An 18,019-nucleotide genomic window follows, 5' to 3' on the forward strand; every position below is an offset into this window, starting at 1 on the left:
TCCTCCTCCTCCTCCTCCTCCTCCTCCTCCTCCATCACCTCCCTTAGGGCTGTCTGTGCTGCAGCCAGATGTCTCGTCTTGCCCTCCAACCTTCTCTCCCTCCTGGCCCTCCTCCTCCTCCATAGCCTCCTCTCCGTGATCAGCAAACACCGCTGCTGCTGTCTCAAGCTTTACTGGGGCTTTCTTGGCAAAAGAGAAGGACACGCTGACTTTGGATGCACTGCTAGCGGTCGGGGAGGATGAGGGGTTCTTCCCCAGAGAGAAGCTGATGGTCGGACCTGGTCTTGGGGAGCCTTGTCCTGTTTTTTCTACTGGTGAACCTTCCCGGGTATCGTCTGTCATAGTTATGTTTTCAGGTGTTATGATGTCGCCATCTTCTATCTTCTCTCCATCCACGGCAACTGTGGTAGTTTTGAACATAGGCCCACTTCCTGGAGTACTGAAACATAAAAGCATGATAATGTGATGTAAATGTTTCTGACAGAAGTGACAGTTTAACAGAATAATCAAATGTTTGTTTTTGTTTGTTCATCATTACAAAGGGCTTGACAGGTTCCTGATAGTCTTCAGTATCAGGATTCAGTTTTATCATTTTAAAGAGACTCGGAAATATGCACTCCAGACAAGACAAACATGTTTTTAGGATGTGGTCTTTGTCTTTCTACGGCCTTAATTATAATTTGTCTGGCCTAACAGGTTGCACAACAATCCCTTAACACACAGACATGCAATTGTACTACCAACAGAAATAGTTTGAAATCCAGCCAGCAGAGGGCACTCGGGGAATAAACTCTTACCGGTCTTGTTGTTTCCTCTGCTCAGCCAGCTCATGCAATCTGCGCAGCATCTTTTCCTGCTTCTTTCCATCTTTCCGGGAACGTGAGGACACATTGCGAGCAAACTCTCTCTGCTTCAGCTCTTTAAGCCTCTGCAACACACAAAAGCAAAACGATGACACGCCAGGAAAGAACAAAACACGTCAGGATCTCTTCTCGTGCAGTTAAAAAGACAGACGCTTCTCTCATGTTTTAACACAAAACAGATCTCCCATCAAGAGTGCAAATTGGAAATTACAAGTACCTGCTTGTGAGCGTGGTCATAGGAGTTAATGTGGTTGTCAAACTCCTGGTGTTTGGTATACTGTTTGTCACATAGCTCACAGTAGAAATTGGCTCTCAGGTCCTCCAGAGCCTTTGCAATTGCTTTCTCCTTTTCCATCTGGTCCTGTTGTTAATGAGAAACGCACAAGAATGAGTGACTGAATCAGTTCAGTGTTCAACGAGTAGAGGAAGACACTTGATCACAGTAACTACAGTCTTCTGTTTCCGTCCAAACAGACGCATTTACCACAGCAGTCCTGCTACTAGGGCTACAGGGGACATAACCAACACAAATAATCAGAATGACACAAAACTGAAGGACATCACCTTGTATTTTTGCCGCAGTTCCTCTGTGTCCTCTTTCTCCACTTCGAGCACTCTTCTCTTCTCTGTGGCATCCTCTGCATAGTCCAGCTACAAGCACAGACACAGCAGTTACAGTTACAGCACTCACACAAAAAAAAGCACCCCTGAATCAACGAGAGCATTTCAGATTCATCTTAGAGGCCACAAGCTGTTATGCTGTTGGCACATATGGGCTACCGGGATTATGATTGGCCAGTTTGTTATTGCTTGTGTTTTCTTCTATATGATTCAGATGGTGACAGATTGTTTAAGTCCAACGGAAATCTCATTAGTCATCCCTTTATGGAGTAAAATAATGTCAATGCGTTTTTTCCAAATCCATTGTTAATAGTTTTGTTTTATTAAAAGGAAGAAAAACCGTCTTTGGTGAAATATCCGAAATGCTCCTATGGATAAGTTCTCCACCATCATTAAAACAAACAGAAATATAGAATAAGTTTCTCTCTTGTGGCTTCTGATGTTTCCCTTAAAGAAGAAACACAGGACACATGATTTACAGAGCAGATATGTATGCTGTAGCTGACAAAATAATTTTTATTTCAGTTATACTTTAATACTAAAGTCATCATGGATTGTGCCAGCACATCAGTGTGGAAGTAAACAGCCTCCTGAAGGCAGATGTATGACATGCAGCCATAATTGTGAAGGTCAAATGCAAATTACTACAGGAGCTGATGCTTCTATGTAATCAGTGGCATTCAGCAGGCAGCAGATTTGAAGTAGACACGTCTGACCAACTTGTGTTACCGTCTCTTATACCATTTTTAAACCACAATTAGACCACAGATCTGCAACAGACATCTTGACAAACCACTTTTGCATGAACTATGATTTTTGCAAACGATCGCTCTCAGGCTAAAGCATTCACTAGAGCGAAGAGAACTAGCCCATACCATGAGTCTTTTTTGCTGACCGATTTGCATTGGCACCTATTCATTCATTCAGCTAATGTCCTCCTGGCATCCAACTGCACTCAGATTTGTCTGTCAGACTGCCAGTTGGTAAAGCTTGATTGATAACTTCAGAGAATGTTTTTGCTGCCGCTGAGCTTTACATGACTCCTGCTGGAACTTGGCACTGTGCATGATGCTCTTTGGCTCACGTAACGATTTTCTGCCATGGAAATGTATTTGAAGCACCCAATGATTCTTCCACAGACTGTGTGGATGTCAGCGGTTGAGACCAAGAACAGATTTTTTAAAAATATTCTATAAGCTTCACCATTTTGTAATCCGTCTTTGTGCCAAGTGGCCCACAAATTTGCGGCTGAACTGCTGTTGGATGGAGTTGTTTCCACTGAACAGAAACAAAACTCGCACTTCATCACAGGGGTTCAAAATGAGTGTACATTTGACAAACTAACCTGCTTCATACAGAGCTTGACCGATTTATTTGTTAGCTGATGTTATCTGTTGATATTGGCCTCAAAGATCTATTGTACAGGTTTATATGTTTGCCAATATGCACCAATTAGAAAAATTTTGTTTTTAAGAGATTATAATGCAGAAATGCTTGGAATAATTTATAATTATTCAATTCCCAGTAAAGTTTGTTGTTTCAGTGCACTGATGTTGAAGTTTGTTAATCTGTAAAATATGCAGCTTTTGTGTCCGATGCAAAAAATAAGTGTATATTACCTCATGTATTGATATTGGAATAACTCACTCCCTGATAACAGTAATGGCAGAAAAGAAATCCAGTATCAGTCAGTCTCTTGGTCTATATCTGTATCATGCTGAGAGCTACTGAGATCTTGAATATTAGCTTCATGACCAATGGCTGTTATGACATGCCATCACTTTGTTCTAAATTTATATTTAGTTATAGCAGCAATGGCTGTTGTTCAAGTTCCTTCGTTTCATTTCAGCAAAAAAACAAAACGGTTAAATATTAGAGTAGTGAGAGCTCAACCAGGAACTGTTCCTGTCTGATATTGTAACCAGTGTGCACTAAACAAGTCAAAATGCCTTCAAATTCTGCTGAACACTGCTGATATGGATACAGATTATCAGTAATCAAGGCGATCCATACTCAGAAACAATATTCATCCGCAGTAAAAATGAAAATCTTAGTGTAAAATTGAGAATAACCAGTGATGGAATGTACCTAAGAACAATTTACTCAAGTTTTGTGCTCAAGTACAATTTTGAGGTACTTTACTTGAGTATTTCCTTTTTTTCCTCAACTTTACACTTTAAATCCACTACATTTATTTGCTAACTTCAGTTACTAGTTTCTTTGCAGATAAGCATTATTCAGTGTTGATTGGCTGATCAGATCATGTTGTGGGCAAGACACTGAGTGAGACCACAGGCGGAGAAGACGCTGCACCAGAGCCAAAGCATTTAAATTAATTTATTTTATCTGCCATTGGACACAAAAAACACGCAAACTGATAATCAGAAAAAAGTGACCGGTTTTAATAATCTGCCAGGCAGATAACTGATCTATCTCCAACATGTTGGGCCACAGAACGAAACTAGAACATTTAAAAACAGCCTGAAGCTTTCTACCATGTCCCCATTAAGAACATAAATTAGTGATAGGAATTAAAATGAACATCATCATACCTCCATCTCCATCCGTCCCATCCCCATGACATCATATTTGAGGATGATGGGCACAGGGTCGGTGCGTCCTGAGGGAGAAGAGACAGAGAGAGGACTCTGTGAGTTTTTGAGACTGTGACGGAGGGCCAGCTCGGAGACAGCCTGCTTTTAGAGCATAGGGTGCTGGGGTTAGAGAATTTTTGCCTTGAAGTGCAAAGAGACCAGAAAGCTACAGTGAACCAAACACCAGCCATTCTCACAGCTTACTGCAGCCACCAAGTACAGATCACTTTATCTTATCTAGCCTTCCTGTTACATTTGATCTGGCTGCTGATTTCCATTTTAAATGAGTCAAATTAGCTGCAATTTATGTATATCTGGAGAATTATATGAAGTCAAGGGCATCAAGGTTGTTCAGCACTAAGTCTTATTAGAGAAAGACTGTCAGCTTTAAGCAAATCTGTTTCCATATCTTTTTTGAGTGTATTTGAAGCACCCACCACCCCTCCTCCATCCGTTCTTTGCTGCAGTCCTGTTAAACCAGAATGCCAAGTTTATCAAGGACGCTACAGCTTGAGGGGATGTGTGGTGGTGTGTGTGTGTGTGTGTGTGTGAGAAGGGAGTTGCAACAGGCCTGCGCAGCTGCTGCCACTGCGACATCCTCCACGAGGGGAACAAAAAACCTCCCAATATTATCTAAGGCCGATTGCATCATCTCTTTCTGAAATGTCTGCAGGCTGGCTGACCCTTGCAAGCCCCTTCAACTGTCCTGAGGTCCAAATCTGTTCCCTTGTCCCAGGCCCCCTTCCTCATCATGACACGGAGCGGAAAGATTATTTTCCTGTCTACTTAAGCTATGTTATGTAAGCTGTGAAAAGAGCTAGATCGGAAGGAAATTAACTGTAGAAAAATAAACAAACCAAAGACAACCAAAAAAAAAAAAAAAAAAACAGAATGAAACATTAAAGATATAAAATATATCAAAATCAAAACTACTTTGGAGATTGACACAGAATTGCTTAATCCACTCATAATCAGCCAAACAAAGCAGAGAGAAAGACAAGAGTAAAAAATTAAAAAAGGACACAAGCACTGAACTACAGCAGAGTGACGTCACAGGCCAGGTATCGCCATGGTGACAGTGCAAGGGATGGGGATACTTACCTGGTGAAACATGGGTATGGGTAGGAGGAGAAGGAAGGGGAGGACAGACAGACAGATAGATAGACAGGGGAATCTCAACACAAAAGGCATAAAAAGAATTTGGACTAGTCTGCTGCTCCTGTTGCCAGCCAGATACAATAATCAATCTTACTGATAGTGATTATCAATTCAGTTTGGTTTCAGTTTTTTCCTCCCACATATATTAAAGTTAGTTTGTTTTCATGAATCAAGCTTTTATGTATACCATTGGGCATATGGAATAACTACAAGCATTTGGCTTGAAAATTTATAATAAACGTAGTTTGTAAGTAGTTAAAATTCTTACAAATTTGACTAAAAATAAGAAAATACCGTGCATTTTCCACTGTCCTACCAAAGTAACACTTTGAGCCAAGAGGAGCCCCGAAACAACATGTATAATGTACTAATAATGTCATATAACATAAAAAAGGTGTAAATTATAGAATATGGCCAGAACGCTAAGGTAGCTCCAAAAACATAGGGGGCCGAGTAACCACCTACGGCTGCTCTTTGCTAGCTACTGTTAGCCAATTGGCTCATGACTCAGTTAGCCGTGAAACCAGTGGCTCTAGAGTTCATCTGGACAGGGACCTCAGATCACAGGGGAAGTCACAACGGGCGATGGGGCCCAGCTCAACTGGATTTGGCCGCCTGACATGAGAGTGGACACGGCTGGACACCGAGCTGGGACTGAACAGCCTCCAAGACTGACTAAGGTCAGTTTGACAACCAGGGATACAGTAAGGAGGTGATTTACAGCGGCTCTGACCAAGACTATGACTTCAGGGACAAGACACGGCAGGCGGGGACGGGAGAGGCAGAAGAAAACGGCGTGTAGAACTGGAATATTTTCACGTCTTACTTTGAATTGAGGATTTATTATGACCAGACCAGAGGGAATTGTGGGAAGACAAACCAGACTGCGTTGGAGAGTTTGAATAAAGTGTGCACGATGAGTTAACGAGGCAATAAGCTCATCTTAGTTTGGTAAAATACAGGAACTTGAATTCAGACAGTGTACGGCTGGTCAGCATGATAACTTCAGCAGACATCTCCACAACACAGTACATAGACGTTTTTGACATAACTTCAAAACTGTTGTTTCTTCACACTCTGTTGTTAGTTCATTTTTTAAAATGTTTTAAACTAATATTCTGGCCATATCTTACACATTACTCCTTTAAACAGGGCTACTTCCAGGCACATTATTACCTTTCTGGACAGAGGAAGGTAAAAGCCTTACATTTTGTTAATATTTGTTATTCCTCAAGTAATTTAGTCATCATAGCCCAATGACATATTAATTCTGAAATCATAAATGCATGGGCATTGGAAAATATGAAGGCCTGCCTGGACTCTCAGTCCCACTGCAGTGTCTGGCAGCTGGGTGGGCTTTTAGCTAAAAACCTTAACTATGATTGGATGATTGTGGAGGCCTTATTCCACCAAGGCAGTGAGAGGAGAGGACTGATTGTGCGATAACTACATCATAAGACTATCTTCTGACAGACATGTGTGTTCACGTTCTTTGCCTAACAGCGGTAGAGCAGTGAAACCTAAAAAAAAAGGGGGGGAGTTGGTCTGTTAGCCAGCCACTGCAGTGAAACGTCTGAATAGAGTTACAAGCCAGGCCCAGAATTAGAGATTAATGAACAATTACAGTCATCCCAAACTATCACCAATCTTTAAACACAGTGACAATACTTCCACATTACCCATTCCAGTGGAAAAGAAAGGGACCAGACAAAAACAATGTGCATCTAAATCACAGGGTGTGAATCACAAGGTTTTAAAAAAACTGAAAACAAACAAAATGACAATGTTCTAAGAGTAATACATATGCATGATAATATACAAGCAGCAGAATGAGGACTAATACAGAGAGAATTGAAAGCCTATGTAGCATTGGTGCTCTGATGAGAGGAAAACAAAAAAAATGGGAGAAATCAAAACAAAGTAAAAAAAAATAAAAATAAAACAATTCAATTGGGGGATAAAATAACATTTACCACTAAGTTTACCATCAGCACAACATGGGCAGGATCAAATCGCTGTAAAAAAGAAACACCAATTGGTTAAGCAGGAAGATTGAGGCACATAGAGAAGGGAGGGTGGGGTTGGGAGTGTGGTTGTGGGGTTTAGGGGGGGAAGATTACCAGAGGGGCATTGGTGTGTCACCCCCCTCCCCAGCCCCCTCATCCCTTCACTCAGGGCTAGATGCTTACAGGGATTTCTTCTCACCACTCTCTCCCAACCACTCGTCCCAGTCCCCAGGCCCCTAGCCTGGCGTCATCTTGCTCTCTCAACCAGAATATGCCCTTAAAGGTACCAAACTACCACCCCTTACAAAGGACGCCAAAAGTCCCATATCCCTGTAAAAACCCAGCAACCCTTCCCTCTTTACCTTCGCCAAAAACCCCATCAGATAAGAACTTTTGGACGAGCTGTACTGGGTGAGGGAATGGTTAAACATCTACTTTTGGAGTGCCTGTGTCTCATATATCAAGTCTGAGATGATAGATGCCTCTAGGGACGACCACCATTTTCCCCCTTTGAGCTTTTTCGCCTTGCAGACGCTTGTCAGCCCAGTTAGCAAATCTCCCCGAGATTCTCTCATTTCCTCGCTAGCTTACAGCCAGCAAGCTTGTTTTTGGGATGTGCTTGACCCCGGAAAAAGTGAACACATGACACACGTAAAAATGTACCTGAGGAAAGAGCCAGCAAGGCTTTGAGCAGTGCTTAGAGCGGGTTCTGCGTTGCTGTGTAGCAGCAGTTTTACTAAAGTACACTAAAAAATGTGAACTGTGCGCCCATCTGGAGTGTTACATTTCACTCTATCGTGTGAAAGTAGTAGTTCAGTGTGTTACCTCCAACACTGCTTAAAGCCCCAGGTGAGTGTGACAGTTTGAGGCAGGCAGGTGTGCACCTCTGGGACAAACATGCTGTGCAGGAGGGGCAAAGAAACAGGGGGAGGACGGGAGCGTGTAACCATGGGGACAGAGACATTCGGGTGTAGAAGGGTGGTGAGGTTTTCCCTGTAAGTTGACTCTATGGCCCGGTCAGTAACAGACACACTCACACATCTCAGTCCCACATAATGACCACACACATACACACGAGTTTCACAGGTTTGGAGGTAGAAACAGGCAAACAAGCAGAGGGGGGAAAACTTGTCTACTTGGCAAGCCATTCAAATTCTGAGCCGTGGTTACAGCCAATCAGATACCCGACAGCAGCAACGGAAACTCAAAGAGGAAAAAAAAATCTAACATACGTGTAGATGATGATTCTAAGGGATGTGATGGAATCATGGCTTCCTAAATCTATCTTGATTTCAAATGGATTTTGGTTCTTTGTTCAAATCGAAGCACTTTACACTTGTGCAGATTGAAATAAAGGTTTAGTGATTATGAAGCAAAGAGGAGGAAGCTGACAGAGGCCATTAGCCTACGGTACACTGTAAAAGGGGTGTTACATTGAGGTCAACTGCAGAGTGGGAGAAAGAAAACACACCCACACACACACATACTGACATACAGAGGGGATCCAACAAACCTTACCTAAAAAGGGGCAAAAAGGACAAAAGAAGAATAAGAACAAAGTCAATACAGTGAAAAACTTAAAAAGGGGACACAATTCTTTCACTTCAAAAATTCAAAAACCTTCTCTTCTGGCAAGGAGGACAGGACAGGAGAGGAAGATTATGATTGTCCAGCAGACTTCAATGAGATGCAAGGGTGCAATTGTGTTCTGAGTCCACTCTTAAGTGCCTTAGCAAATTTCAATGGAGACGGTGGGCTCCGACACCGGGCCATTAATTCCTACACAACAACTGGACACACTTTGCCGCAGTCTCATCTGCCCACAAAGCAGGATGCTTACATAACCACACATCAGTGATGCCAGCGGCAAAAACAAGAGCACAGTCAGCCCCTGCAACTTGTTCTCTCCTCCACACAAAGCACAAATCCTTATCACATCAAATAGATTGCTATTCAGCTGTTCAAGGCCGGATGGAAATAAACAATGATGAACACCAAACGCTATGCTCAAAAATTACTGCTGTGCTGTCGCTTTGCATTCACTTGTCAACCTGCCCAGAATGAAGCGGCTTCCTGGTCTGCTCTGGTCCCTGGCCACAGTCAGGCTGAGAATACCTATGAGACGACACAGGGGAACCAAGGCCATATATGTACATGAACAAGAGTGGCTGGAGCAGGCACAATGCAGCTCAACAGCCAGTCGTCACATCCGTGTGTTATCTAATGTATAAATGTCAGACAATGACTGATCACTGCTATTTAATCAGATGCCAGTCAATGCGTAGATGAAAATCAACAAGTGATTAACAGCAATACCTCCACACTGACGCACCTTTTAATTGTGAAAATGACTTCACAGACTTGGATACAAACACCAAAATAGAAGATAAAAGGGATATATATTTCTTCTTCCTCCAGACTAACTTTTTACACTGGTTGCACTGGAGCGCCTAACTTCTTCATTTAGGTGCACACAATACTGTCTTAAATTTTGAATTATTTTCTAAACACATGAAAATGTTTAGTCACACCCAACAGAATTTTTTGGCACATGTGTGACCAAAAAAGTTGCACCCCAGAGCCTAGTTTCTCTGTTGAGTCTCAGCAGGCTAAACCTTTTGTTTTATCATCGCCACCTCCGAACGAATATGTCTACACTACTATATGTTTCAGTGTAGTCAGACACAAAATTCATTCTGTGTCTGTTATCAGACAACTGAAAATCGACTTTCCAGAACTTTAAACACAAGGAAGGCAATTATGTGACTATGCTGCCTACAAATTTAAAAAAGCAGCATTATTCTGAACTTTTAATGTTAGCAACTCACTTACTTTGTCTCTGTATGTTCACATCTATGGCCATAACCTACATATAGCTTGGGCGTGGGCTGGAGACTCCATTTCGCAGTTGTGTTTCTCATTAAAATGCTGACACTGAGCCCATGTTACTGCTGAGTTTACAGGGAGAGCCACGCACTTGAGCAAGAGTTGCAACAAAGACAAATGAAGTGGACGGAAATGACTGCGTGACAGTTATAGAAATGAAACTGATAGATCTGAGGTTAAGGATAGAGAAGAACATGGAGGAGGAGGTAGACAAACCAAAATGCCAGAAATGATGTGGAAAAACAAGCTCCATTCACAGCAGACTGCGAGGACTCATTGGCCTGCCAGTGATGACATCACTCACGGACAATGCTATACATCATCCTCTTTGGAGAGTGCAGGGAAGGGTGAGGCTTTGAGAGAGAGTTGAAGTTAAAAGACAGAGAATAAAGATACTGATGAGGAAACGGGGTGAAGAGACAGGAAGAGGCTCAGTGGAAACATGCCAGGGCTCTGCACCACTGCCTCTCAGCCAATGAGTCCATGAGCACAGCAGGGTTGAGCTAATGAGGTGCTGATGTTAGCCAAGACCAACCCACACACTTGACTGTGTTCAGCCCGCTCCCTCTTGCAGCAAGTCAATATCAACTAGGCCATCCAATTACAGATGTCTCCAGAAAGTAAACCTCCTTAATGCAGCTTTCTAGTTGAAAGCTTTCTACATCCTGCAGAATTAATTCAATGAGCTGGGCTTAAAGAGCCTCTTCGTGATACAGCGTTCCCTACACTCAAGGGACAGCCATCTTTAATCAGAATATAAAGCAAAACTTCTAGTGCACACATAATGTTTATATATTTTCAGAGGAGTGAATATTATGCAGACTATACACAGACATAGTAAAACCTTAAAGGGGAGTTCTGGTATTTTTAAGTCTGGGCCCTATATTTACACTTTTTGTTGTTTAAATCATTCATACCTAAAGTGTTGGAATAGATCTTTTGGGGCAACTTCGAGCATCAAAGCTACGTCCACTTCAAGTACTTGTTTCTGCTACTGACAGGCTGAGGTTGTTATTTTAAGTCTTTGACAGCGGTACCGAAACGATTCCCATGGAGATGGACCTTTTTGTTAAATAATGAGATCCGTTTTGTAACTTGAAACAAAGGTCTTGCTAAAGGAGAGGTCTCGCTTTGAAATCTTGCAAGGTGAGTTGTTACAGTTGTTGCCTCATCTCGATTGTCAAAATCAGTTAAGAAGTCAGACATGATCATAAATTCTAGTAAACTTCAAACTCCTCCCTCCAACTCTGACTCACATCTCAGAACGAGACTACTCCTTAAGCGAGACCTGGTTACAAAACTTGTTATGTAACAAAAAAGGAAAATCGTAATGTAACTGCAGAATCAGAGTTCGTCCACAGCTGAGGCTGAGGTGATCTCTGGACAGATTTAAAAACTTTCGGTAATTATTCGTCATTTCAACACTAAAATGTGTAAATATATGGCCCAGATTAAGACACAATCCAAACAGACTCTCAAATGTATGCCTTCTAGTGCTAATTGGTTCTGGATTCGGGCCAATTTTATTGCTACAGAGGCCCGAAACTATAAATACAACTGGCCCAGACAAGGCCTAAGAGGGTCATTTGCCTGTTAATTCATGTGCTTTACATTCCAGCAGAGAGGCCGCCATGTTGGATAGCGTTCCGGCTAACATGTTTGTGTTTCCAGAATCAACCATGTGCTCTTCGTTAGCACTCCTGCATCACTGCCCTGAACGAAAATAAATGTTTCAAAAGAGAAACAACATTTTGCTCCTGTAGGCAAGATATAAACCTGATCAGAGGATGTTTGTTTTTAACCAGGGGTTCAGAGAGAGATCGTACGTGCTGGCACAGCAGCAATCCAAAGACCATAACAACTGGCTAAACAACTGGATGTGAACAAAACTGTGACCAATTACACTGTAATTTTGAAGGGAAAAACACCATTTTAATCTGAGTTGCTGTTAACTAAATGCAACACCGAAGACAAATAAACACTTCACTTCCATCTCCCAACCCCCAGAATCCCTGCCCTCATACTTTCCAAAGCCTCGGGAACATACTCCTCCCTCTTCAAGCTGCAGGAACAACTGGAATTATGTTTGTTTATATAAAAATCCATTTTACCCAGCAATATACACAAAGGGAGAGTTTAGAGAAAGAATGTAAAGAGAAAAGAAAATTTGCTGATATAAAAAAAAAAACCTGGAAAAGTGAGGGGAAAGAAAATGACAGAGGGTAGTGGCACAGTACCACCAGCATACATTGAACGTAGGTGTACAGAAGAGTGAGTCCTTACCCTGCATAGTTTTGCCAAGGCCTTGCCCCAACTTCCAGCCATGTTTCTGAAGCAGCCGGTGCCCGATGTTATCCTAGCAGAGAGAAGAGAGGAGAAAAAAACCAAAAATATTCCAATAATAAGAGAAGCTTTTCCCCGTGGGCACTGGTCAAAAAACAGACAGACAAACAAACAAACAAAATAAAAATAAAACACTCAGATCACGCTATCATCATCAGCACAACCACCACCACCATCACCATCATCATTTTTGTCATCCACATCACCTACAGCGTGTAACATCAGTGTCTTCCAGCACAAGGAGTGGTAAGGGCGGTTGGGGGTGGGAGAAGGGGAGATAGAGGGTGGGAGACTGAGAGGAAGGGTAGGTTTTCCACTATGATGAATACATGAGGCTGTATGTAGCCTGTAAACTACAGGATACCCTCCTACAGTAGGAGTTTAAAAACCTTTTTTAAAAAATTTATTTTATTTATTTATTTATTTATTTGTTTTAAAAAAGGCAAAGAAATTGGGCATGAGCATTTCTATGTTTTTTGGATGATAAAGATAAACACATCAAGTCACATCCACTAACTGAGAAGTTAAGAGGAGAAGGAAGGAAGGAGAGGGAAATATATGTATCACACGCATACATATATGAACCACTACAGAGCAAGATCTTAGTACACAAAGAAAAGTGACACAGAACAGGTATGGAAATCTTGCATTAACAAAACAAGACCAGAATCTCCAAGCTTGCTGTGATTCCGTAACCATGACAAAGGGGAGCACCATGAAACATATGCAGCTGTCACAAAAAAATATAGCAAGAGGAAGAGACAGAAGTGGAGCTAGTGGGCCTTGGATTACCATTACAAGGCCCAGTGTGGACAGAATATGCACGTGTGAGGGGATATGTGGGTGTGCAGGTGAAGAGAGGGAGACATTGTGTGCATGTAGCCCCATGAGATATACTAGAAATAGCTATTGTGCATGTTTTTGGACACCTCTAGCATTCTCTGGTTTGTTATCAACGGTTTGGTCCCAACCACACCAACGCTTTTTTTAAAAATGTGAGACACATTGCATACTTTTAATTGAATCATTCTTGGAGATATCATTACAAACTACGAGATATCACTTTACAAACTAGATGGCCTTTATCAAACTGCAAAGTGGCCGATTGTGGCCTTAAAATAACATTGTGGCTGTATTGCCAATCACCAAATATATCTCGATATTTCGAAAATGCCTCAAAAGCACTTCATAAATGCTATGACAGAGCGACAAAATCAAGCAAGCTAAAACCAAGGCTTACCTTGTCTGCTGCCGGCTACATTTTGGGTGTTGTCATGGCTTAAAAACTGAAACCCATAGAAGGTATCGTCTCATCCTGAAGTGGAAAGTCTGCATATTAACTTCATAATGGATTTGTTATGATCCACTGAAGTTGGACATGATTTTAACATAGTTAAATAAATACCCAATTTTGGTCTGGCGGGAGCCAGGAGGGTATTCAAGTGACATTCAAATAAGTCACAAAGGTTTCGATGAATCAGTAACCTTTAGTGTTTGACTTAATTAAAAAATGTAATATGTAACTTAAGTAGAACAGTCCGGTAAGTTCAAAATGAAACCACTTTACTGTAATAAAACCTTTAAATCAGGAAATGACAACACTTATGTTGTATCATCATATCTAAAATCTAAGATGATATATAGTCTCATGTCACAATATAGATATATGCCCAGTCCTAATATGGACAAGATAAGGCAACTGATAATAAATCAGAGAGGTTTTCAGGAGTGCGAGAACATACACAACAGGAATTCCTAGCACACTCTGAGGCAAATGTGCATGTCTGAGACCATTATATCACTAGTATGGGTCAGCAAGAAAACAAAAACATTAAGTGAAATGCAAGACCGTCCCACCAATACACACTACAGTACATCCTCAAGCACAAATAAACAGGAGACAATGAGATTTCTTAATAAGCAGTGTTGTTCTGTTGTGATTATAACTATTCCAAGCTTGTCTAACATTCACCAGAGTGCTGCATTCTACCAAAAAAACATACAAACCAAACAAAAAGGATATTTATAATCACAAAGAGATTTACATCAACTTTCACAAACAGAAAGTGAAGGGGTTGGAACAAAACAGCATGCAGCTTTTTGTTAAAGAGTTTTAACAAAAAGGATCGTCGGTGTTAGTAGCGCACTGTGAATGGTACACATACAGAGGGGTGGGGCGGGCTGGGGGAGGATGGCGGGGTTAACAAAACTCCAGATGTGTTAGTATCAGGTGGATCAGGCACAAAGAGGAAGGTGATGGCTCAACAGGGCTCAATTAGTTCTCTTTGACAAAAAAAAGAGGAGGTCGGGACAGAGCAGGCTGAGCCATGATGGAGGTGAGTCTCTAGGGTGGTGGAGGTGAGCTTGGCTTGTATGGGTTAGTGCATGTGAAGGGGAGTGGTAGTCACACACACAGCACACACTGCATCTCCGCCCACAAAGGTCTTATTTGGGATAATTGTTTTTTGTTTTGTTTTTTGTATTTCAGAGCAAACTGTTGCCTTCCTTTGCCCTACTTAATATTAACAATCATGATGACTGGAATAAATACTACATCCAAAACATCTGGCTGATGTTTGCCTCTAATACCCGAGGGAGAGGCTGAACCGCTTCACTTCCTGTTTCTGTTTTTCCCTCCATTTCATGCATGTATGCACTGTGCTTACTCTCTGTGACTGTTGGATACCTTCCGCTGTGGGATGAGATAAGACAGGAATTTGTGCTGGGTCTCACATGAACTGGAGACAGCCTGGACTGCTTGTATCATAACTAGAAACTATAAGGTTACATTAACATGCTATCACTGTGTATTAGATGTCCCTGCTTGGCAGCTCCTGGACATTTTTATGAGATATACAGAATTAGAGTCTGTGGTTCTGATAGAGTATGTTGCCTCCTCCCTGGTGGATAAAATGTCCCCTGACTTCACTGTGTAGGAAAACACTGCAGAATTTGCTGCAGTGAGCGCCTCCCCTCCGACCGACATTGGGTATGCTTCTGTCCCTTACTGCAGTATTATGGTGCAGTAACACTCTACACATGAACATTTATATTGATTTGGGGGATTAGCTGATCTATGAGGCTTGGAGCAGGGAGGAAAATAAGAACTAAACTCGCTGAATTCTCAGCCTCTAAACAATCCCTGTTAGCTGTATTTTTTTAATCAAATAAGACAAATCTGACCATGTGCATATTTATTTTAATAAAGCTGAATAAAAACAAGGGCAGGTTGGATGAGGCACCAGTCGCAACTGCTGACACTGATAAGAGAGATTAGTTCAAAATGGGCTCAGCAAAGGTTAGAGGGCGGAGGTGAGGCGCAGACTGCGTGTTGAACAACAGATGAGTGCACCAAAAGAATAGACAGACAGACGGATGAAAGCAACGACGGCGAGTCCAACAGCAGTGCAAGTGGAGTGAAGGCATTTCCATACGAACCTGGCTTTAAAATACTGGGCTGTCAAAAAAACAGTCACACGTGACACAACGTAAGAAACCGGCCAAACGCTTTCAACTGCAAATTCTGCTAGCTTCTCTAGTTTCTTTAAAAAATGCAAATCTCTCTCTGCTTTTAAACAAACATAATACTGTATACAAACAGAAAAGGTAGGCATGTCAATAAATCCACCAACTGACTGTTAATACAGGAGAAAGAAAAATAGAAAATGTTATCCAAACAAAAGAGATCTACAAAGAGGGGGTGTTTTTTTTTTATAAGTGTGCACTGTGCTGTCATCGGCACAGTGCATGGCAAAAGATGTGGGTCAGGGAAGTGATATGCAGGGGACCCCACCTAGAGACCTCAGAGGGTTTAGGAATCTTTTTGCTTCTGTCTATGAAGCCATTTGTGTGTGTACAATATGGGAGTGTTTGTGTGCTCCTGTCTGGGTATAAGAATTTGTGTAACACAGAACAGGCATAGTAATCCATGTAAACCACATATTTTATTTTATTTTCCTAGGGATGACCGCTCTCTACAACAGATCTGAGATATGAAAAGACAACTGAGGCAGGCCCTTTCGGGATCTGTCCTCCAAAAAGTGAAGTGTGCTGCTGCAGTTACTCATCTTCCTCTCTCGTGTCCCTGAGGAATGTCTTTTGGCAAGTGCTGATGGTGGACAGACAGGACCTGCTGTCTCCTGCTCCTCATAAACTCTTGCAGCTCGCTTGTATTTGGTGCTCTGTACATTCCTGGTCAGTAACAACTATTTCAGGTGTGCCTAAATGGAAACAACTGTCTCAGTGCACCAAGAGCCAAACGACTAAAGCAGAAGGCTCCTACTTCCCAGTAAATGGAGGCAAGTGTGGGGATTAAAGATTTCATTAACTAAGTGAGGGGAAAAATGACAGAAGCCAAGTCCAATTAAGATAAGTGTGTACATGTAGTAATTCAAAAATACATACTTACCGTAATTCTGAAGCCCCAGTTCATCAACTGGAAGTTTATCATCGTGCAGTTAAGTTAAAAACACTAAAGGCCAAAGTTTGAGCCGCTCTCCAACGACTGTAACAAAGACTTAAACACTCGCATTCTCACTGAGTTTGAAGTAAGGCGATGGGGTTTGTTTACAGGCAAATGCTTTGGTTATCGTTTTTTTTCCCTTACTCTGTTGCCGACATAAAAGAAAAATATTCAGGGGGACCCCAGCAATGACCGCGAACATCTCTGCTGCTCACCGAGTTAAGACCAGTGCTAAAAAAAGCATGTTGCAGTGTTGTAAAAAAAGTGGGTCAGGTTTTTAAAAAGGACTGGGTTTGACCTTTTCCTTGTGCTCCTCTTTGCCACCGAACAGGTGACAAAAGTCACACAGTTGAGAGTGTCAAACACCTGTGTCAAACAACGTTTGGCTTTAAAGCAAAAGGCTACACAACAGCTGATACATTAATACCTAAAACATCCCCTTTTCTGTGCCGTTTCACTTAATGTAACCCAAGTCCTGTTGGGCTCCAGTATCTGTATTACAGAATATAAGTAATTACTAAAACTTGGATAAAAGGAAATACACAACAAACTGTTTACCAATAAATCTTCCTGTGGCCTGTGAACATGTGTTTCTTAGATTTCCAGTGTGTGTGTGTGTGTGTGGTTTCTGTGGCTCTGAGGCTGCCCGCTGCATATCGCTCAGGGACAGGGTCAGGTAAGGGGAGGAGGGTAGGTTGGAGGGTAGTTTGGAGGGACTGGAGGAGGGGGGGGGGCAGGAGACGTGGGAGGAAATGAGTCTGGGAGGAAAACTGTAGTAGTGATTAGGACAGAGTGTTGAGAGAAAATAGTACTGAATGCTACCAAGTTAACACATGCAATGCAAAAACAATGTTAGAGAGAAAAAGAGCAAAGACCAAAGGGGAAGACAGAAAGAGAAAAAAGATCCCAATAAAGTACCACAGACCTCTAGCTGCCTATAGATCACACACAATAAGTGGCAGGGGAGGGGCTCCGAGCAGCTGGGCCGAAGCATTCAGTGAGATGTAACACTGGTGGACAACTGCCAGAAATCGTACCACCTTTAGAGGTTTGCACTGCGGAGGCAGGGACAGACCTGTGTGCCTA

The 18,019-nt window shown here is 42.0% G+C and overlaps 1 protein-coding gene across 1 annotated transcript in view; it reads right to left on the reverse strand.

Annotated features, from left to right (window-relative positions):
• gpatch8 (G patch domain containing 8) overlaps window positions 1-18,019 on the reverse strand; it is a 29,858-nt gene that overhangs the window by 4,673 nt on the left and 7,166 nt on the right. The window contains 6 exon segments of the mRNA XM_073493842.1: window positions 39-439; window positions 798-928; window positions 1,081-1,224; window positions 1,428-1,514; window positions 4,037-4,104; window positions 12,412-12,484. Coding sequence (XP_073349943.1) covers window positions 39-439; window positions 798-928; window positions 1,081-1,224; window positions 1,428-1,514; window positions 4,037-4,104; window positions 12,412-12,484 — 904 coding nt within the window.

Source organism: Pagrus major, chromosome 23 (genome assembly GCF_040436345.1).
Source record: "Pagrus major chromosome 23, Pma_NU_1.0".
Classification (NCBI taxonomy): Eukaryota; Metazoa; Chordata; class Actinopteri; order Spariformes; family Sparidae; genus Pagrus; species Pagrus major.